The 22436-nt window shown below is 61.8% G+C and overlaps 1 protein-coding gene across 5 annotated transcripts in view; it reads left to right on the forward strand.

Annotated features, from left to right (window-relative positions):
• The window catches only part of VAV2 (vav guanine nucleotide exchange factor 2), a 177542-nt gene that overhangs the window by 130384 nt on the left and 24722 nt on the right, over positions 1 to 22436 (forward strand). For all 5 annotated transcript variants that reach the window (XM_079927729.1, XM_079927732.1, XM_079927733.1 and 2 more), the window contains exons 5-12: positions 4515 to 4617; positions 7392 to 7490; positions 9484 to 9552; positions 10554 to 10654; positions 17708 to 17807; positions 18658 to 18753; positions 19398 to 19466; positions 20974 to 21060. In XM_079927729.1, the coding sequence (XP_079783855.1) occupies positions 4515 to 4617; positions 7392 to 7490; positions 9484 to 9552; positions 10554 to 10654; positions 17708 to 17807; positions 18658 to 18753; positions 19398 to 19466; positions 20974 to 21060 (724 nt within the window). The remainder of the gene's footprint in view (positions 1 to 4514; positions 4618 to 7391; positions 7491 to 9483; positions 9553 to 10553; positions 10655 to 17707; positions 17808 to 18657; positions 18754 to 19397; positions 19467 to 20973; positions 21061 to 22436) is intronic.

The raw sequence follows: 22436 nt of genomic DNA on the forward strand, positions 1-22436 counted from the left end.
GCTGAATGTATTGATGGGCTAGAATAGAGCATTCTAGAACAGACCCACACATGTATAGTCAATTGGTTTTTGTCAAAGAGATCCAAGCAACCCAATGGAGAAAAGAAAGTTTTCAACAAATTGTTCTGAAACATCTGGATATCCACGTGGGGATGAGTAAATGAACTTCGATCCCTACCTCACACCATATACAAAAATCCATTTGAGATGGATTAGAGACCTAAACAAAAACACTGAAACCATATAGGTCTTAGAAGAAGATACAGGAGAAAGTCCTTTGCAACCTGGAAGAAAGCAGAGATTTCTTACACAAGGCACAAAGATTTTGTAGGTGCAACACAGGATAGAGTCAGGACACCATAGAAGAAAAAGTCAATAAATTAACCTTCATTAAAATGAAAAATGAATGTTTATCAAAAGGCACCATTAAGAAAACGAGCAGCCATGCCAGAGACTGAGAAAAAAAAGTTCAAAAAACATATCTGACAAAAGACTTGTATCCATCGTAAATAAAGAACTGCTAGAATTCAACAAGAATAAGGCAACCAATTTTTAGAAATGGACAAAAGTCTTGAGCAAGCCTTTCTCATAGGAAGATACACAAACGTCCATAAGTACACAGAAAAAATGTGAACATCATTGATCTTTGCAGGAATGCAAAATAAAACCGCAATTCTCACTACATACCTGCTCTAGTGGCTAAAATTAAAAAGGCTGGAACCCGCCAGAGCTGGAGAGAACCGCAACAAATGTAACTCGTGTACACCGCTGGTGGTGGAGTAAACACTGCAGCCACTTTGGAAAAGTGCTTGGTAGTTACTGATGAAGATAAACACACACACCTCCCCTTTCATCCAACAATTCCACTCCTCATGGAATTTCATTTCCAAAGGAAATGAGAGCACATGCCCACAAAAAAAAAAAGAAAAAAAAAAGGCAAATGCTCCTAGCAGCTTTTATTTACAATAACCAGAACTTGGAAGCAACCCAAATGTTCATCAAAAGGAGAATGGATGTCAAATTGTGGGATTAGGACTCAGCAATAAAAAGGAATGAATTGCTGATGGAGGCAACAGCCTGGATCTCGGGGGCATGATGTCGAGGAGGGGAAGCCAGACACAGACGTGAATGTAACAGATGACGCAGTTGATGCGACGTTCTAGAACAGACGAAGGGAATCTCTGGTGAGGAACAGTCAGAGGCGGGTTACTAGGGGAGGAGGAGGGGTCGATCAGGGAGGAGAGGGACTTTCAGGGGACAAGAGGATGCTCTGTGATGTCACGGGGTGTGAATTACCCAGGGGCGTCCCCTTGTCAAAATGGTGGAGCTCAGCGTACATCTCGATCTACATAAATCCTATCCCCCAAATGAGAAGCCTATGTGACGGCATTCCGCCCCATGCTCGAAATGCAGTAGGTGCCCTGTGGACACAATAGGTGCGTGTAGACGTCGGTGCATGCCCAGATCTGCGGATGGTGCCAGTGAAGAGGGTGGCAGAGGAGGGACTCTGCCCCTCGGCACCTTCCATAGGACCCCACGGTCGACACTGGTGTCCAAGCGTCTTTCAGGTCCCACCTGTCTGGGTGCTTCTGACCTCTCCAGCCTTCACTGTCCTCTCTGTCAAGCACAGCTCTTGCTTGGGGTCCTAATGGGGCGGGTGCCTGCATCACCCTAAGATCGACAGATCGCCGGTTCTATTTCTCTGAAGAGCCCTCAGTGCCCACGCCATCAGGTCCTCAGCCAATGAAAGCATTCTGACCGGTCCACCGACCAGGAGATAGCAGAGCAGGAACGCGACTTCCGAAAGACCACGTGGCCAGTTCCCCGCCCGTGCACCCCGGCTTCCCCATCCGCACGACAGAGAACTTTGGGCTCAGTTGCATCTCGAGCCCTGATTCCGGTTGACTCATGGTGGGGGCTGCATGGGGGTCTTTGCCGAAAGACATTCCGAGCTGGATGGGATAGAGTCCTGGGGTCAGTCAGATGTTCCCCCAAAGGTGGGATGAGAAAGGGGGCTCCTGGGCTGGCAGATTGCTGTCCCTGCACCTGATGGTCTCGAGGACCCTTTCCAGGCTGACGTTCAGTCATTTTATTCATTTCATCGGTTCGTAGAATATTTGACTGTCAAGGTCCCCCCATCCAGCCCACTTCCTTCCACCGGCCCATCAGAGCAAAGCTGATGACTGTCTTCGGACGGTACGAGCGGGCTGATCTGCCTTTGAGGTGTCGCACTGAGCAGCCCGGGGGCCTCCGTGTCTCCCCTCTGTTCCACGCTGTCAGAATTCGCGACAGTGCCTTTGTCACCAGCCTCGCTTGGCTGCACGACAGAAATCCAGGGTGTCTGGCATCCTTCGGAAGGAACCCCTGCAGGTACCTGCCTGGACCTCCAGCAATCTGGTGGGCAGGGCTGCGGGAACTGTTTCCTTTGGGGGCAGCCTCTGGAGAGGCGGGGGTGATTTGTGTCAACACGAGTGACCGTTCCCAAGGCCCACCTTGGGGGACAGAACCCCCTCTCCGCCTTCTCATTGGTTCTGAGAGGAGCTGGGAGCCCCGTCACCATCTGGGTGCTGATTCCCACCCCAGTTCTTGGCACTGCCGACATCCAGACACTCGTCTCGCGGTGGAGGGCGGGCGGGAGAGGGGAGGAGGGACGAGCTGGGGCCGGGATCACCCCGCAGCTCCCTGTGGCCGCTGTGGAGCCTCGGTGTGTGGTTTTCTAACCTGTGAAAGGGCCTCAGTGTGCTCCATCTCCAAGGGCGTGTTGAGTTGAAAAGCATACGTGTGTTCCAAGTGCCCACACGTGCGTTGGCATGCCTGTGGACGGGCTCGTCGGGGGTGGGTGACGTCACACTTACGGGGGGTCCGTTAGCTGGCCGAGCCCCGTGTGATGTGGCTTTGTCCTCAGGCCGACTTTTGCTTCCTGGGGTGGTGTTGGTAAAACAGCAAGTGACGTACCCCCAAAGCAGCAGCTTCCTCTCCTGCCCTTGCTCATAGGTCTCATCAAGGTAGACACTGGCTCACCCCCGTGCCTGGAATCGCCCCCCACAGAGGGAGGTCTGATGCATCTACCCACTGTCCCATTGCAGCTCAGCCCCACGGGGGAGGTGTCCAGGGCTCTGGGGAGACTGGCTGCTGCGACCTTCCTTGAATACGACACATTCTCTCCAGTAGGTTTGGGGCGCTCTGTCTCCCCCGCCCCAGCCTCTAGAATGACAGCTAATATTCAAAAGCTAGGTTTGGGACGGGCCAGAAACCCACTCGTAAGAGCCGCTGGGTAATCGTTTCTGCTCTCGCCTCCCTCCCCCCCACCCCCGGACTCTGTGCGGTGGGGAGGGGAAGTGGTCCACCTCATAATGACGCCTTTCGGAAGAGAACTTTGCCAGGCCTCCTTTGAGCCAGGCCGTGAGATGTGTCCTCACACAGAGAGGCACTCGGGGCTGGCGTGGGCCTCCCGGGGGAGCTGGCCTCTGAGCACAGCCTGCCCCGAGGTCGGACCCCAGAGCAGGCTGAAGAGCTGGCTGCCCTGGGCCCAGGGTGACTCCTGTCCCTGATCCCCAGGCCAGAGTGACCCCTGGGGGCTGGGGGCCTGTGGGAGGTGAGGGACAAGTCGGGTTGGCTCACTTGCTGTTGCCTCATTCAGTGAAATATTTGCTGAGCACCTACTTTGTATCCGGAGTGGGGATCAGAAGGGAGGAAGAAGTTGGGTTTCGTCTGGGGAAGAGACAGGCTTATCCACAGGCACTTATAAAATAATTGGAGATGCAGTGAGAGGGATGCCCTTGGTACAAGAGCTCCAGACGGAGAGTCCCAGATGGCAGACTGGGCGGGGGATCCCGGAAGGCCTCTTGGAGGAGGTGTCCCTTGACTGGAGGCTTGCAGGTCAGAGGGGGTAACTTGTTGGCAAGATCATGAGCTGAAAACAAAGGTTTATTGAATCGCAAGTTAAGTGGTAGCTTCCTTGCTCCTTTGGGAAGGCGCATCACAAACTCCTCGCCCCTCTGCTCTGCTCCCTTGCTGACTGGTGGGGAAAACGTCCACGTGCCTGTGAGCGCTGCACTTTGACCTTCACACTTCGACTTCTGGGACTGGGGAGACCTTGGGCTGAGCCCAGAGCTCTCGGGGCTCCAGGTCCCAGGCGTGGGCCCAGGGAGAGGGCATTTGGTCCCCAGAGCTGGGCATGCCTGTCCGTCAGCTATGCAAAGATTCCCGTTAAGGCAGCATCTCGCCCCCGGGCCCCAGCGTGTGTCCCTGCTTTTACTAAAGGGCTGGGGTAGGTGCGCTTTGTCATGGTGGGACCTTCCAGAAGGGCGGCAGGCAGAGCACAAGGCACTCCCAGGCTGCCTGGGTTAAACTACCAGAAACCACGGGAAGCAGGTGCCCTGTCCTTGGACCAGGACACTGAGGCCGAGAGGGAGGGCCTCATGGTGGCCCCAACTGCCTCTCCCCTCCGGGGGCCCCCCTCGTGGACGTGGCTTCAGCCGCCCACCCCTCTCCCCCGCTTCCCTCCTGTGCAGTGAGCATGACGTGGGGGAGGACATCTACGACTGCGTCCCGTGCGAGGATGAAGGGGACGACATTTATGAGGACATCATCAAGGTGGAAGTGCAGCAGCCCATGGTGAGCCCCCGCTGCCCGCCCCGCCCCTCCTTTAAAGCCTCTGCGCAGACCCCACCGTCTGAGCCACGGGCGTGGGGGGGGGGAGCTGCACCCGGTCCTTCCTGGCCACCATGGGGTTCATCCCCTGCGCCGGTCGGCCAGGTCCCTTCTTTCCTGTGAAATGTTCTAGGGAGACCGGGATGTGACACCGCTGCCACCCCGCCTCCCCGGACGTGTTGCTCTGGAAGTCTTCTCCGGAGGGCGTGCAGGACCCCGAGTCCTTCCTGCGCAGGGAGCCTTAGATAGTGACGCGGTGCTGGTCTCAGGCAGCCTGCCTCCCTCTGCCCTGAGCCAGCCGTGCGTCTTTCCTGCGTGAGGATGTTTATTTCCGACGGGCGTCGGCTCATCACGTCTCGCATGTTTGTTTGCTGCTGCTCCGTGTGCTGCCCACAGCTGCTGTACTGGGGAGGGAGGGTTCCTGCCAGGCCAGGACGGGAGACGGGGCTCTGGTGGATTGGACCACAGCCCTTTCGCACCCCCAGACTCCTGGGGGCGGTCGCGATGCCAGTTGCCCACTGTGGCGGCTTTTGATGCCATTTGCCCTCACCAGAGAAATGGGGGAAATTTCTCTGAAAGCGGGTTTCAGTCTTTTCCCTCAGTGTGGGGGCCACCAGCTGGTGGTGGAGAAACAAAAGGGTAGGACACAGCTCCCCACGAGGCCTCTCAGAGAGGCCCTTCCCGCTCTCTGACGGGAGACGTGCCAAGATGCCGGGCAGTGGCTCACAGCCCCAGATGCTGCTTCTAGGAACGGGTTTCTCATTTTGCCCCTCAAGGGTCTGAAGGTGGGTTTCGCTCCCCACAATTACCAGGAATCTCACTCTGGAGAGTCAGCTGTGGGTCTGTGAGCCCAGGTCTGCCCCCGCCCCGGGCAGCCTTACGGTAGGCAGCTCTGCTCCTGGACCTTCCAGGGAAGTGGGCTCAGGGGGCCGGAGGGCTCTGCTTAGCCGCCCCGGCCTGAGAGGCTGGCTGGCCTCCCGCATCGCCAGCAGGCTGAGTGAGATGGGCGCCGCCTGACTCCCCAGGCCCTTTGGAAGCTGGGTGTCCTTGGGTTAGGCGAAGGCATGTGGGTGTAGTGGCCTGTGTGTTTGGGGGGATCCCCTGCCCCCTGGTTGTACAAGCTCCCACGAGACCCCGTCTGCACCTGGCTTGCAGAAGCCCTGGAGTGGGCGCTCCCCAGAGGCCGCTGCTGTCCCTGGTGCTGAAAGCACATGACAGGACCCGGGGCGTTTGCAGGACCTGCGGGGCTGGGGGAGATGCCCGCCTGTGTCCTGGGGACAAACCAGCGTCCCACCTGCCCAGCGATGTGTAGCGCCCCAAGTCTCGGCGCTGGGCTCACGAGCTGTCCTGTCCATCTCCTGCCACCCGCCAGGTCCTCTGAGATACAACAGCTGGTTTTATTTCCTCTCCTGTCATGTCTGGAGCTATCTGGACGGTCTAAGTGGAAAGTATTGGGAATAGTGACGTTTCTAAAGGAAGCTACAGCCAGGAGATGGCAGGTGCCACTCTCAGAGCCCGGCCGTGGGCAAGCTGCCATGTGCTCGGTCCTGGCGCTGTCCCCGCCAGGCTGCCAGGCTGCCATGCGGGCGGGCGGAGGGTGTGGTGTGCCCTCTGGGGCCGTTGGCTAATGGGGGTGAGCTCCCTGACTCCCCCAAGCTCGGCTTGAGCGAGCGTAAGTGCCGCTAACTGGTTCTTTGCCCTGTTTGTCTCTCCACGCTTTCAGATTAGATACACGCAGGTAAGTGGCAGGTGGAGGGGAGGCCCGGGGCCAGTCCTGCCAGCACCGTCTTCCTCTGACTTCCGGGAGGAACTCGGGACCCTGTCCCCAGGGAGACGCTGTTGGGCACCACATCCTTACACACAGTTTTAGGGGAGCTGTGGACCCTCAACACTGAATTCCCAGGCTGAGCGGGGCTTCGGGCTTTGGGAAGGGGCCTGGGGGGCCTGGGTGATGTGCCCACCCGGCAGGTTACTTTGGAGAACTGTGGCCCCGGCAAACCCACGCGGGGCCCTGGGGCATTTCCTGGAGGAGGGGGAGGATGACGTCAGGGCAGGTATGAGTCCAGACGGCGCGTCCCACGTCCCAGCACTGTTTCCCCGGAGCTTTGCTTGCTTGGACTGAAAGGACTTAAGGAGAGTGTCTGGACCGTCCACAGAACCTCCAACAGTCAGCCCACCTGCTGCCTCTTCCCCGGCCCCCGTGGCCACAGTCTCTTGGTCAGTCCCACCCCAGAGGTGGGGCAGGCCCTGCCTCAGAGGCGTGTCCTCAGTGACGCCTGCCGACGGGCTGTTAGCTCGGAACCTGGTCCGAGGCAGTGGACATTTGGAAAGTCCAGCCCTGTGGGGAATTGGCTTCTTCCTCTGAGGCGGTAGCAGGCTGAAGCTGGGAGGTGGGTCAGCGGGTGGACACGTGTCCTCAGGGAGCTGGTCAGACCCTCTCTGTGCACGTGGGCGGCGCTTTACGCATGTGACGCCCGCTGTGTCTGCTGGAGGGGGCGACCAGTCTGGTGGAGACAGATTCAGCAGCCTCTGTCCCATCTCTGCGCTGTCGTCAGTTCTCAGGGTCACACCACATCCCCTCCCCTGTGCCTCAGGCTGCCCGTCTGCAGAAAGGAGGGGAAGGGCCTTTTGTCTCCCATGCGGCCCCCTTCACGCTCAGTGACCCCACGGCCGAGCCCGGGTGGGCGGCAGGTGGAGGGCATGGCGGGGTCCTGGTTGACCTCCTGTGCCCCCTCTAGAAAATGGGCATGACGGAGGACGACAAGAGAAGCTGCTGCCTGCTGGAGATCCAGGAGACGGAAGCCAAGTACTACCGGACCCTGGAGGACATCGAGAAGGTGGGCGTGGCCGCCGGGTCCACCCAGGACCCCTGCCTCCTGGGAGCCGCTGTCACCGGGCAGGGACTCCGGGCAGTGGTGACGGAGGCGGGGCTCAGGGGCCCTCTCGGTTTTGCACCTTCCAAAAAGGAGGTCGCCCTCACCTTTCCTCTGCCCTCTGCCCTCTGCCCTCTGCCCCCACAGGCTGTGGGCTCCACTCAGCCCAGCTTCCTCGTCAGCTGCCACCCTTGGCCCTGGCCCCACCTCCCACCCTTTGGCCTCAGCTCGGACCCTGGACTGTTCCTGGGCTTGTTTCGGAGGCTTCTTCCAGCCTAAACGGGGCGTCGTTATGGCTTCCGCTCCGGAATGCGCCAAGCTAGGCTCTTTGTGTGTGTATCCTCACCCAGAGCTAGACGCCTTCTGTATACACTCTCCCCCAGGCCAGGCGCTGAGTGAGCTCTTGATGTGTCCCTCCTCCCTGGGGTGCTGTCTGCACTCAGCCCCCCCACCCCGTGAGCTGCGATAACAGCAGTACCACCCACTGTGGGCATCCTGCACCTGGGACGCAGTTGGGCCCAGTGACGTGAGTCTCTGGAGCTCCTGTGGCGGCCTGTGTGCTCCCCTGAATGGCTGGTCAGCGCTGTCTCCCTGCCGGCCTGCCCAGCTCCTGGAGAACCACGGACGGGCCTTCTCCCGCCATCCGCCCTGGCCTCCTGTGGTCACTGGCGCAGTGCCGTTTTTGAGACGGACCCTTCCTGGCCGGTCTTTCATTGCAGAGTAGGGCCAAGTGTAGCCATAAGGGGGTGGCCTGAGAAGGTCCCCACTGTTCAGGGCACTGTGGAGCCTCCAGCCGGGGGTCGTGAGATGCCCCTTGGCCCCAGGTCTGGCCCAGGCTTCTGACCTTTCCCTCCTCCCGCCCCACTCAACCCTTGTGTGTCCGCCCTTTAGCTTCTCCTCGACCACCAGCTTTTCTGCAGACACATGGTCCCAGCTGCCCACTCCTTCGAGTCCCAGCTCCCGGGTCAGCTCCTTCCAGGGCCCTGCAGGCTTCATGTAGCCTGAGTTTCGTCGCAGAAAACCGGCGGGCCACTGTGGCCCGTCTCCACCCCTGCAGTGTGGGCTTTGGGGGCGGGTGCTGCCCATCTGCGGGCGCAGAGCGCGTCGGGGGTTGAGCTGGGGGCGTGCCCAGCCAGGGTGTGCATGTGCTGAGTGTTCTCGGGGACGATCGTGTTTGCAATCCTCCCCTAACCGTGTTGCCATCCCCGTGTCAGGTGAGGAAAACGAGTCACACAGTGGCCAGTGCCACCACGGCACGGGGAGAAGTGCTTGGGTGCGTGCAGCAGCCGCCAGTGCTTGCTCGTTTGGACAGGTCTCTCCTGCTGCGCACAGCGGCCAAGGAGAGGGCCAGGGGACCAGGACCCTGTGGGAGAAGGGCAGCGAGAGGGGAGGGTGGCTGGTAGTTCCCCGCGGGGGCCTCCAGGAGGCCGGGGGCAGAAGCACCCCTGCTACTGTGGCGCTTGTGGGGCCGGAGCGGGCCCCTTGATGACAGGTTTGGGGGTACACTCACGGGTGTAGGCTCAGGAATGGGTGTCGGGTGGGAATCACGGCATTTCTCGGTCCTCAGGCTCTCCCTTGGGTGACGCCTCTCACCTCCCGGGAGGACCCCACTTGCTCAAATATCTCAAAACAGCAGAGCCCACCCTGGCTGGCCTTAGGGTGGAAGTCCAGCGCCACGTGCAAGGGGCCCTCTGTGGAGCTTTGCCCACCTGGCGGGTCCTCAGGCCTGACCCCCACCCGGTCCCACACTTCCCACGCAGGTACCCCCTCTCCGGTAAGCGTGGAGCACCCCCGTGTGCTGGTGAGCGGCCGCCCCGCAGGACCCTTGATGGGGGAACGGGGGCGCTGCCTGCAGTCGCCTGTTTTTCTCTGAGGCCGTTGGAGCCCCTCCGACCGGCGACTGTGGCCTCGACGGTGACGGGCGTCCTTCAGGCGGTGACGGGCTTCTCTCTTCCAGAACTACGTGACCCCTCTGAGGCTCGTGCTGAGCCCGGCGGACATGGCGGCCATCTTCATCAACCTGGAGGTGAGGGTCCCACCCCGGCTCACCGTGTGTGGGCTGGAGGTCCTAACCTGCTCGGACGTCAGGCGGGCTCCCACGTGACCGTCCCCAGGGCTTGCATGGTTGATCCTGGCTAAAGGGTGTTTTCGTGGCTGACGGATGGGGGGCGGTGAGCAGGCCCCCATTTCTCGGGGACTTTGGTTTTAGGAGACAGAGGACAGTTTCTGGGAGCTTCCCTGCCCAATACTGTGCTGGCGGGTGTGCCCGGGACGCACACGCCCTGGAGGAAACACCAGGTTTTGTCATCAGTGGAGGGAAGTGTGTCCCCTCCCCCTCTCTGAGCAAACAGAGCGCCCTCACTGCTCTGCGGTGTCTGAACACGGACACCGGAGGGCCATCCCGCGTGGGGGGGCTCACCTCGATGTGGTCAGCAGAGCCGGGCCCGGAAGCTGCGTGTGGGTGGGCTTCGTCGGGGAGCACTGGCCCTACTCTTCCTTGGGGTGCCGACGGCTTGAGGAGTGGGCGCTGGGCACCTCCTGGGTGAGGCTGACGCAGACCCGGAGTTTCGCAGCCCCTGCGCCCCCCGGCCCAGAGCTCATCCTGCCGTGAGCAGTGGCACACGTGGCCACAGAAGGACTGGGGACCTGGTTGGGGGACGGTGCTGCCTGGCAGCCACCCCTCTGCTCTGGAGTGCGGACACACTTCCCCAGGCCCCGCTTCCACAGCGGAGAGGCTTCACCCGTCAGGGCGCCTGCGCCCCCGCACTCCCGCGTACAGCGGGCGGGTCCCGACGATGCCGGCTGGGGCCGGGCACCGTGTGTCTGGACAGGCTGTGCAGACTCTGGACGGCTGTGGCACCTTCTGGTGAACGGCAGCCGGTGTGTACGTGCGGAAGTACGCCCGGCGCCCGGCCGCTCACGTGGACGTCCCTCCATCGGAACGGCAGCCCGGAAGGAGCGGGATCACGGAGCCCGCGTGCCCCCCGCCGGCTGTGCCTGCTCACGTGTGGTTGCTTTTTGTCCCAGGACCTAATTAAGGTGCATCACAGCTTCCTGAGGGCCATCGACGTGTCCATGATGGCGGGGGGCAGCTCGCTGGCCAAGGTCTTCCTGGACTTCAAGGAAAGGTGAGTGGCCGGGGCCTCTGGGGCGTCCGGGCGCCGCTCGGTTCCATCGTGGGGACGGGGCGGAGCTGGTGGGTGAGTTTACCCAGGTTACCGCTGCGTGGTGCCGAGGCGGGCGTCGGTGCTCCCACGCTCGCCCTGTCCTCACTTGTAAACTGAGAAAACTGCCTGCCCTCCCTGCCGTCACAGCCTGCATGGGAGGGGCCTCTCGGGGGCTCCAGCCGCCCCCTCTGCCTCTATTCTTGGGGGTCGTGGTGGCTGAAGGACACTCGTGCCATCACGACGCCCCTGCCGTGCTGCAGACCCCACGGGAGTCGGGCACCGGGAGAGTCTGCCCCTGAGTTCTGTGCCTGGGGGGAGGTGACCTGTGGCACCTCCCTCTACAACTGCACTCCCCCCGCCTGTGCCCGCCTGGGTGAGGGGCTTCAGGGGCTGCAGGGAGCCATGGCTGAGAGCCCAGGCTCTGGGTCCCCAGGGCTGAGGCCATGCCGCTGCTTCTACACGACACCACAGCCCGACTTCTTTATCTGTCGGTCAGGGGCCACGATGGCGTCTGTGCCCCTTGGTGCCCTGAGGGTGAGCAGAGGCCAGGCCTGCGCTGCCGACACGCTGGTCCACACCCAGCGAAGGCTGCGGTGACCGGGCAGGTGTAGGGGCCGGACCTGGGCAGCCGGGCGGGGGTGCGGACGGCAGCCCTGGACGCGGTTGCGTGGCCGTCTTGGCATAAACTGGCTTCAGCCCTGAACGTGGGGAGACGTGGTTCCGGGACCGAGAAGCGCAGAGCCCTGGATCTCCCCGTGGTGCCCTGGTCCTGTGCGAGTCTCCGCAGCTTCGGGGCAAGTGTCCGTGGAGCCCGAGGGGGTATAGATGCTCTTGTCAGGATCCGAGGCGGCCCTTCTTCTCCAGGCCCCTCCCAGGTGGTTAGGCTGAGTCTAGACGCAGAGAGGGCGCCGGCCTCCACCCCGCCAGAAAGTCACCTGTGATAATCATGCCCGCTAGTGGGGTCCCTGATCAGAATCAAGACTGTCAATGGGAGAGAGCGACAGCTCGTTAGGAATCAACGCAGGGACCTTCTTTTAAAAAAAATTATACCGCTCTTATGTGACCCCTGTGAATCTATTTGATGCTGGCTTTAAGCGCCTCTGTTGGTCACCCCAGTTGATGGAGGGGGTACGGAGGCAGCCTTCTGTTCTCTAGAATGTCCTGCTGGAGGCTGGCGGGGGCGTTGGGATTCTGGAAGCTTCCAACTAGGTGTGAGGGGGCAGCTGTCAGGATGGCTCTGCCGTCCCAGCGGAGAGCCCGGGCCCCTGCTTCTTCCCCTTGCGCCTTGGCAACTGGTGCTTCAAGACGGGATGCTGACGAGGACGAAGCCGGATGACGTGGAGGGCTCGCGGGATGCCAGCATTGCAGGGTCCTGGGAGATGGTGGCTTTTAGCCACTGAAATCTCAAGATATGCATCAGCAGATGGTGCCTGGCGTTCTGTCCCTCGTAGAATCTTTGGACAAGGAGCCTGAAGGTTCTGTCTTCGTGGTGCCTCTGCCTGGGAGCTTGTTAAAAATACCGATTCCTGGGGCTTCCCTGGTGGCGCAGTGGTTAAGAATCCGCCTGCCAATGCAGGGGACACGGGTTCAAGCCCTGGTCTGGGAACTAGATCCCACATGCCGCGGAGCAACTAAGCCCGTGCGCCACAACTACTGAGCCTGCGCTCTGGAGCCTGTGTGCCACAACTCCTGAGCCCACGTGCCACAACTACTGAAGCCCGTGCACCTAGAGCCCGTGCTCCGCGACAAGAGAAGCCACTGCAATGAGAAGCCTGTGCACCGCACGAAGAGTAGTCCCCACTCACCGCAACCAGAGAAAGCCCGCGCGCAGCAATAAAGACCCAACACAGCCAAAAAAAAAAAAAATACCGATTCCTGGGGTCTGATGAGGGATCCTGGGAGCTGTAGAAGGCACCACAGGGGCCAGTGGGGACCCTCATCTGCAGGAGGGTCCCCTGCATCGCCCGTCAGGTAACTCTCAGCTCCGCTCACAACCCTCTCTGCACAGGCAGCTGCATTCCCAGGCGCCTTCACCTAGGATTGCCTGAACGTGCCTCCCCCAGGTGCCCTGTAGCTCCAGGCAAGGAGCCGTGGCCTCCTGAACGGGCAAGGGTCCTCAAGCCTGCTTTCTGAGGGGCCACGAGTCGGGGGGCTCCCGGGAGCCATGAGGGAGCAGGCAGTGCCCAAGTACAGGTGGCAGACGCAGCCAGAGGAGAGCAGACGAGGCTTCTCCAGGCACCAGCAGGTGTGGGCATGCTGGCTGGCCCGGGCAAGGGGGTGGGGATCAGGTCTGGGGGTCAGGCCAGCTCCTAACCCGCCCTCTGCCCCCAACAAGATTTTCCTCTCACCTGGCTGCAAGCCACCCTGCTAGGTGGGCCCATGGCGCCCCGCTGCTGGACTTGAGCTGACTGTCAGACCTGACCCTCGCCCAGGTGACAGGCACGGCAGACACTTCTCAGCACCTCGTTAGTGCTGCGCCTTGGCTGGGGTCGGACGGGCACTGAGGCCCAGTAACCCAGCTCTAGGCCGCGTGGCTGAGGTACAGATGGATGACCTGTCCTCTCCTGGGACCCTCCACGTCCCCAGCGCAAGGGCTCTGCTGCCTGGCCTGTCCCCGTGGTCCAGTTTGCCTGTGAATAAGACCTCACACCATCCTCTACACACAACCTCGGGCTGGCCTGCCCCCAGGCCTCCTTTCCTCTGGGAATGACGGACGTTTCCGCCTTGGAGAATCGCCGTGAGCAGAATGCATCCTGGCACCGAGAGCTCTGCAGATGGTCACCGCCCAGCGAGGCGTCGGGGGGTCCAGGCACCCGCCCAGCGAGGCGTCGGGGGGTCCAGGCACCCGCCCAGCGAGGCATCGGGGGGTCCAGGCACTTTTCCCTCCTTTGGGGGAGGGGCTGGCTGCATCTCACCAGACCTCGTTTGCCAAATCACTGTTCACCCCCGCGTCCGCCTTTTCTGGCACGTCCCTTCTTACTTCTGAGTCAGCCCCGAAGGCCCTGATGGTCGCCGGCTCACCGATTCTGCGAGCACTTATGGACCGCCTGCTGTGTGCGGCTGCAGAGCTCTGGGCCAAGGACATCGTGGTGAGCGAAGCAGGCTCCGCGCTCCCTGGGAGACGAGTCCACGGACAAGAGACTTACCTGAGAGCACAGGGAAGGGGAGGGGGATGAGCACAGGCTGGGGCCCCCTGAGGGCCTGGGGGAGAGGGGATCAGCCCTGAAGACGCGTGGGGAGTAGAAGCTGCGGGAGAGCCAGGAGCTCTGACTGTTTGGGGAACCGGCAGAGGCCGGAGGAGCGGGACCGAGGGGGCGAAGGGGAGGTTCTCCAAGGAGCAGTTACAGGTTCTGCAGGATCTGGTGGGCGAAGATAGGGATTCATAATTTTTTTTTTTTTTTTTTTTGGCGGTACACGGGCCTCTCACTGCCGTGGCCTCTCCCGTTGCGGAGCACAGGCTCCGGACGCGCAGGCTCAGCGGCCATGGCTCACGGGCCCAGCCGCTCCGAGGCATGTGGGATCTTCCTGGACCAGGGCACGAACCCGTGTCCCCTGCATCGGCAGGCGGACTCTCAACCACTGCGCCACCAGGGAAGCTCCATCATTTTTTTAATGAGGGCAGGAGAAGCCACTGAGGAATTCAAGGGGCAAGATGCCGCCAGCTCGTCCCTGATGAAGGATGGGGTGGCATCCGGGTGTGGCATGAGCAGCAGAACGGCAGGGGGCGATCACCTCCCTCTTTTTGGAGCTTATTCTCCCATTAATGCAGCCTCGATCCTCAGACAAGGCGGGGGCTCCTGTTAACCTTGCCGTGTGGGCTTAAAGGCGACGACGTCTCCCACACGGAGGGAGCTGGCTCTCGGGCAGGGTTTGCATTGAAGTCACACCTTTTGTATTTATCGCTGGGGCTGACCGAGGTGGGCCTGGAGCCTGACTTCTCGTGGGTCCGTGGTTCGGGCTGGATGGGGCCTGGGGAGCTGGTGGCCCGGTGGTAAGACGGGAGGATGAGCTCTTAGGAGGGACTGTCTGTGGGGCTTTGCGCACGTGCCGTTAGGAGGAACGTTGTTCAGAAAGGAAGGTTCCCCGTCCCAGGACCCCGTGGGATTTCCGTGAGTGTGGAGAGAGAGGCTCTGGGCAGGGGAGGGCTTCGGCGCTCTGCAGCCTCTCCTTGCTCTTAGGTTAGATGGACGGCGCTGCCCTCTGGCTGTGATTTCCGTTCACAGAAACCAGGGTCTCTGGGGGCCTTTCATCTCAAAGCCCGAGGTCAGGTGGTCCTGCACGGAGACAACCCTCTCGTACCCCCTAGAGCCCCCGCAGGGGTTCGCATGGCTGCCCTGTCGGGAGGGCTGCCCTGGGACCACCAGCCGGAGAGCCCTTTGCCTCCCGCCCTGTCCAGAGCTCCTTTCCCAGGTGGGGCAGCTCGGGACGGGAGAGGGGAGCGGCCTTGGCCACGCGTGGTCTCAGCTTGTTCCCGTGTCCCGGGTGAACACCTGGGCGCGTCGCCTGTGTCCTGGGACGTGCGCCGTCCTGTCCCCGGCTGTGTGGGCTGAGACAGAAGTGACGCGGTAAGGAAATAAGGCGTCAGATGTATTTCTGTGAGAGGGATTCAGGCTCCCTCTATGGGGTCGGAGTTGGAAGGTCAAGCAGTTAAATAAATAACCTAGCGCGGAGCTGGTGGCCAACATCTACCACCCCGTGAAAGAGCAGAAGGTTGACGAAGGTCGCTCCGCTGACAGTCCGGGACACTGGCACGCAGAGTCAGCGGACACAGGAGTTAGGAACGAGGTGGCCACGTTACATGCAAACGGGTCGATTTCCTCCGTGGCAAGAGCGCTGGAACCTTTGGGTTGCTTCCCCAGCGTGACGGAAATCACATGTACAGAACAGGGTCACGCAGCATGCGTCGGGCCGGGTCGGGGAGACCGCCTTCCCCGGGGCCTCGGGTGGCTGGCGTTCCCAGGCGCTCCGGTGGGACCGTGAACCGTCAAGTCCTCCGCGTGTGCGTTGCCTTACTTCCAAGTTTCTGGGTTTTTTTTAAACTTTGGTACATGAAACTGGCTTTCTTTCTCTTCCTTCCTTCCTCCCTCCCTCCCTCTCTTTCTTTCTTTTTGGCTGCATTGGGTCTTCGTTGCTGCGCGCAGGCTTTCTCTAGTTGCGGCGAGCGGGGGCTACTCTTTGCTGTGGTGCACAGGCTTCTCATTGCGGTGGCTTCTCTTGTTGTGGAGCACAGGCTCTAGGCACGCAGACTTCAGTAGTTGTGGCAGGCGGGCTCAGTAGTTGTGGCTTGCGGGCTCTAGAGCGCAGACTCAGTAGTTGTGGCGCACGGGCTTAGTTGTTCCGCGGCATGTGGGATCTTCCCAGACCAGGGCTCAAACCCGTGTCCTCTGCATTGGCAGGCGGATTCTTAACGACTGCGCCACCAGGGAAGCCCCTTAATCAACTTTTCTATGAAAATTCTGAATTGAATAGCAGACTCCTTGAAGTGGAAGCCAGGGCTCAGTTTCTCATGCAGAGTGGCTCCTGGTCAGTGTGTCACACTCGGGACTCTGGACCCCGCCATCTGTCCCAAACCCCCAAGGCCCCAGGGAGGGGAGACCTGCCCGGGGGCTCACGTGGCAGAGCCGGGGTGCTGGATGCCCGGCCCAGGTGTGGTCACCGCGGGTCCCTCGGGCCGTGCAGGGAGAGCCTGGGGAGTCCCACAGACCCAGCGGGATGCAGTGTCATCTCCTCCAAAGTGAAGCCAGCAACAGGCCTTGACTGCCTACCCGCAGCGCCTCGCCAGGTACCCCAGGGTGCAGCAGCGTCCGCGGAGGACAGAGAAATGGGCCTGACGTCATCTTCACCCGAGCTTCCCAGAGCTGGGCCGGGAGAGGCCTCCAGACGTTTGCTGACACACAGCGTAACCTGCGTCTGGCAGGGCGTCCCTGGAACGTCATGCGCGGGGCCCGGCCTCCTGGTGTCGCCCTTTATTAGCTGGTGACTCTTAGCAAGTTCACTGAGGCCTTGGTTTCCCCACTGGAGAGTGGGGCTCACCACCCCCACCTCTACAAGTGGGTTAAAGGGTCGCGACGCTGTGCGTGAAGCTCCTGGCCCTGGTGGCTCCCAGAGGTGGTGACTTGCAGCCAACGACGTCACCTGCCTGGTCCTTCTCCAGGGGCCTACTCGGTAGTCGGGTGACAAGATTTTGAAAGATGAGGTTTCAGGCCAGTAACCCAAGGCCCTGAGAGCGCTGGGCCCCGGTGCCGGGGGCTCTGGCCTGTCGGCCCTGGAGGATCGTGGTGGGGAGGAAAGCAGAGGGTGTTAGGAGAGAAGCAGGTCGGCAGGCAGGCAGTGGGCGCGGGGGAGGCCGGAAGCGGGGGGGCGGGGCTGGGTTAGAGGGAGCTCCTTCTCCCCCTCTGCACCCCGCATCTTCCCTGGATCCGCGGCCCCTCCCAGCACCCCCGTCTCCCAGGTGACGGGGGCTGACGTCACCCTGCCCTGAGAGGCCGGTGGCTGGAACCCAGGCACAGACCGTCAGTGCCATGTGGCAGCAACAAGGGCTGGCCCGCGGGGTCCCCGCACCTCGAAATGTCAGCTCAGGGGCCGGCCCCCCAGGGCGAGCACAGAGCCGGGCTGGGCCTGGGTGCTCACTGCCTGTGGGCTGCAGCGTGAGTTGCCTGGGGAGGCGGGGGCTTCTGTCTGGCTTTGGCCCTTTCCAGGGGCGGGATGGGGGGCTGAGGGCGGCACCCCCAAACCCGGTCCTGACCTGGAACAGAACCACAGAAGAGGGCCTCCTGGGGTTCGGGGAAGGCAGGGTGCCCCTCCCTCCCCACGGCTGGCAGCCCTCCTCCTGGGCAGGGCGGGGAAGGAAAGCAGCCTCATGGAAAGAACGAAACCATTAAATGTGCGAACACGTGAGGAGCTGTCGGGGCGGGGGGGAGCTGCTTGCTGTGCTCACAGCCTGACGTGCACACGGCTCGGGCTCACACCCAGTGTGTGTGTGTGTGTGTGTGTGTGTGTGTGTCCGCCGTCCAGGCTCCTGATCTACGGGGAGTACTGCAGCCGCATGGAGCACGCGCAGAGCACGCTGAGCCAGCTCCTGGCCGGCAGGGAGGACTTCAGACAGAAAGTCGAGGTACCTGGGGCTTCCCGGCCTGGCCCGTCCCTTGCCGTGTCCGAGCTTCCAGCTCCCTGGCCTCTTACCCGTTCCATGGGAAGCTGGGGGCGGGGCAGTGATGGGACATTTTTTGTAGATGTTTTTGGCAGGTGGTTTTTTCTCCTTTGCATTTTGTTGGGGTTGAGAGTGGGCAGGGGGAGGTCACCGTCCCAGGCCAGGGCCCAGCCTGGGTGCCACTGTGGCAGGACCCCGGACCAGATCCGGCTGAGTGACTGAGCCCTGACCCTGGCCTATCGGGACCCCATGGGGGCCCCATGTGACGGACCTCTGCTGGGAGCCTCCCACCCCTGCCATGTCGTCCCCCCAGAGGCTGGGCTTCCCATGTTGTATCTGGCCGGTCAGACGGTTCCCAGGGTGAGCCCTGGTGGCACATCCCTTTGCTCCGGCAGTGCTGGGGGTGACTCACCCCTCGGAGAGGCCTGATGCCCTCGTGTGTCCAGGCAACCCGTGGGGAGCCCCTGGTTCCTGAGGGCGGTGCCCCCGTTAGTGTGAGCTGGCCTCCCCCAGGGTCTCTGGTAGACCCCAGACCAGGAGTCACTCAGAATCCCCCCCATGTGGCCACTGCAGACCCCTGAGGCTATGAGAGGCAGCAGGGCCCCTGCCCGCCTGCTGTGAAGCCCACCCCTCTGCACACGCCTGGTTTGGGGGGGGCGGTCTCTGGGAGCCAGACTGGAGGAAGACCAGACACCTGGGCCCCAGTGCAGGGCTTGGGTCTGCCCCCGTCCCCAGGCCGGGGATGGGAGTGTTGGGGTCCGGTGTGCCCGGGCAAGGATGCCCTAAATCCACCCGCTGCTCCCCCGACGCCCAGGAATGCACCCTGAAGGTCCAAGACGGGAAGTTCAAGCTGCAGGACCTGCTAGTGGTCCCCATGCAGAGGGTGCTCAAATACCACCTGCTCCTCAAGGTGAGACCGGCTGGAGGGAGTCAGGGCCCGGCAGCCCCCGGGGCGTGGGGTGGAGCCCACAGACAGGCCAGGGAGGCAAATGAACAAGCGCATAGAGTAAGGCAGCCCGTGCTTGGCGCCTAAAAGCTGCAAAATCAGTGCCGGGAGCTACGCAGTATTTGTGTGTCTTGTGAATATTGTCAGTTAGTACGCAAGGACAATTATGATCTAAATCGGTAAGAGAAGAGAAAAGCCGAGAGAGACAGAAAACCATCCTCAGGCCGGAAGTAAGAGCTCCTGGGGCTCGTCTCCTAACCCAGTTCCTGTCCTTCGGGACAGACAGACCTGCGCGGGAGACAGTGGTTTCTGTGAGATGCCAGCCAAGGCTCTTTAGTGAATCAGCAGGTCACCTGTTAGCGCGGCCCCTGGCTTTGTGGCGTCTTAATGTTCCCCCCGTTATCCACAAGAGTTGGAGACACCTCGCCTCGAAGCCGCGTGTCCCCTGGAGGAGGACTCGCTGTCTGTCTGCCGGAGTTGGGCGGCTGGACCAGAGCCGGGGGGGTGGGAGTGGGGCTTTGTCCCGAGGGCCTGGCTCTGTCTGCACACCCGGGGCCTGGTGGGGACCCCTGAGTGGTCACCCACGCCTCACCACCACCCCCCCCCAGGAACTTCTGAGCCATTCCACCGACCGGCCCGAGAGGCAGCAGCTCAAAGAAGCGCTGGAGGCCATGCAGGTGGGTAAACCGAGGCAGGGGAGAGGCCGGGCCAGCCTGGGGCTTCATGGACTGTGCCCGCCCTCTTTGACTGGACCTGGGCTCGCTAACAACCTTACCTCGGTGATCGGAGATGTAGATCTTCCTGGGACGGCAAGAGGCGGAGCAGGGGCAGGGCGGTGGATGGGACCCACCAGGGGCGGGGGGGGGGAGGGGGCTTCCCTAAGGATTCTCTTCTCTAGCCTCCCCTGGCCCACAGTGACCCCACCCCCACCCCCAGGCCTACCTTCCTCTCGCTTCCCTGATCGTCTGCCAGACGGTCGCCAGAATCCAGGCACCGGACCCAGTGCTGGGCCACCTGGCCCTCCCCTGCCTGCTGCCCAGTGTGTGGCATCTGCTTCTGAAATGCCCGCTCCACCCAGGCACGGTGCCTCTCCCCTCCTCCCTCTGTCCACGGAAGCCCACTTTGCAGCTCAGCCCCCGGAAGGAGAGCCCAGCTCACGTCCCTGCCCCTCTTAGAACCCTTCTGTGGCTCCCCACTGCCTGCTGAGTCAGGCCCAGACCCTCCCCCCGGCACACAGGCCTCCAGAGCTGTGCTGGCTTTGCAGTTGTGTTTACCCCTAATGCCCCACCTTCCAGGCAGGCTTGGCCACGCTCAGGCCCCTGAAGGTGTCCGTTCTTCCCCGCCTGTGTGTTGGCTCGGGCTGAACCTGTCCTTGTCACCTGGCAACGTCCTGTGCCTCCTTCGTCTTTGCGAAGTGACCTTCCCAGGGGGATCGCCCCCTCTGGCTTCTGTCCCCCCACTGCTCGGCCGTCTGTTTCTGGAGCTTCTCTGAGCAGCCTGTCCTCTTCACTCCAAGTCCTGTGCGAACTCTGTGGCCTGTGCCATGGAGGCCCCGGCGGTTGCACGGCTCACCAGGCCCATCTTGTAATGTTCCTGCCTCGGGGTCTCCGATTCTGCCTGGCCAGTGGGCTCCCAGTGTGGACGGGCAGGGGGCACTGGAGGGGAGGCTGGAACCAGCTCTCACCCCCTACCCACCGCCTGGCTCAGGGGCTCCACCCTGGGCTCTGGGTGTCTGTCCCGCTGGGCCCTCTGGATCGCGGTGGGCAGTGCCCCCTGGCGGCCAGCAGGAGACTGCAGCGTGTGGGTAGCCGGGCTGCACGGTGGGGTCGCCCTTGTTCCGCTGAGGCTCTGTAGGGCCAGGAACTGGCTGGTCCAGGTCGACCTGGTTGTTTTCCTTCTACTCTGACCTAGAAGGTGGCTGAGTGACGGGGCAGAAGGAAGCTGCTCTAGGAGGAGGGATTTCCTGGCGCACCAATGGGGCGCAGCTTTTCTGCCTCATTTGCCAAGTGGGGTGACGCTTCTCACCCCTGCGGTCATTTCGAGGGCCAGCCACCTCTGGGGACGGTGGGCGGTGCTTTGGAGATGCCCAGCCCTTGCACGGTGCCGTGGGGTTCGTGGCTGAGCCCCTCACGCCCTGCCCAGCGTGGGCCTGCTGACCCGCTCCCCGCCTCTGTTGTGTCCCAGGACCTGGCGATGTACATCAACGAAGTCAAACGGGACAAAGAGACCCTGAAGAAAATCGGCGAGTTTCAGAGTTCCATAGAGAACCTGGTAAGTGCGCCGGCTCCCCAGGAGCGGAGACAGTCACGGCCATATATGCATGTTTTAAAAAATGACTTTCAGGGCTTCCCTGGTGGCGCAGTGGTTGGGAGTCCGCCTGCCCATGCAGGGGACGTGGGTTCGTGCCCCGGTCCGGGAGGATCCCACATGCCGCGGAGCGGCTGGGCCCGTGAGCCATGGCCGCTGAGCCTGCGCGTCTGGAGCCTGTGCTCCGCAACGGGAGAGGCCGCAACGGTGAGAGGCCCGCGTACCGCAAAAAAAAAAAAAAAAAAATGACTTTCACAATCTCAGCATCGAATAAGTGGAAGGGCGACCGCACGCTCCGTCCGTCCGGGTCGTGGAGGCACGTGCAGCCGTGCTGAGCGCTCTCCGCCGAGAGGGTGGAGCAGCTCCTGCAGCGGAGGCTGACCTCGCACTGCCAGGCTGTGCACCGAGACCAGCCCAGGGGCCCTGTGCACAAGGGTGGCCACTGGCTGAGGGCCCGAGGAGGGGAACGGTATTGACTGCTCTGCTCTGCCCTCCCTCCCTGGCCTGGACCGGGACTCTCTTGGGTCCAAGGGGAGAGTGCGGCGCCCAGGGGAGCACGAGGCTCCTAACACTCTGGGACCCCTGGCTCACCCACATCTCCTGTCCCCATGAGGGACAATAGAGAGGGTTTGGTCACCCTGCCCAGGAGTTGCCCTTGAGTTCTCCCCTCCCCCTTGACCTCTAGCAGGCAGGGCTGACACCTCATGGGACCTTATCCTCATCCTGGTCCATCAGAGGCTCAGCCTCAGGGCGTCGGGTGAACCACTGGGTCCTGCGGGGCGAGGAGATGGGCCACCCCAGGAAGCAGGCACCTCCCCGCCTGTGCCAACCGGTACCAGCCTCTCGCTGATCTGCTGAAGGTCTAAACAGGGTTTCTCCGCCTCGGCACTGTTGACACTTGGGGCTGGACCATTCTCTGTCGCGGGGCCTGTCCTGTGCATTGTGGGATGTTGAGCTGCACCCCTGGACTCTGTCCGCTAGATGCTGGTAGCATCCCCACCCTTCAGGGGCCCAGGTCATGGCCACCAGATACAGCTCCCGACATCACGAGATGTCCCCTGGGTACAGAATCAGCCCTGGCCGAGGACCGCTGGTTTACATGCATTATCACTCTCTGGTCCCTGAACTTTCAGAGTCCGGGTGAGTGTCTGTCGAAAGCAAATCAGCACAGAAGCTTTTGCAAAGGAAGCCCCGCATGCCCAGGCTGACACCTGGTGCCCATTTGTCTGGTCCTCCCCGACCAGAGTCAGAAGAGCCCAAACAGGACTGTGGTACAGGCACGTGGCGTGAAGACAATCGTAATGTGTCGTCCAGCAAAGAAAAAAGAAGTCGCCGAACAG

This window comes from Stenella coeruleoalba (genome assembly GCF_951394435.1).
Source record: "Stenella coeruleoalba genome assembly, chromosome: 7".
Taxonomy (NCBI): Eukaryota; Metazoa; Chordata; class Mammalia; order Artiodactyla; family Delphinidae; genus Stenella; species Stenella coeruleoalba.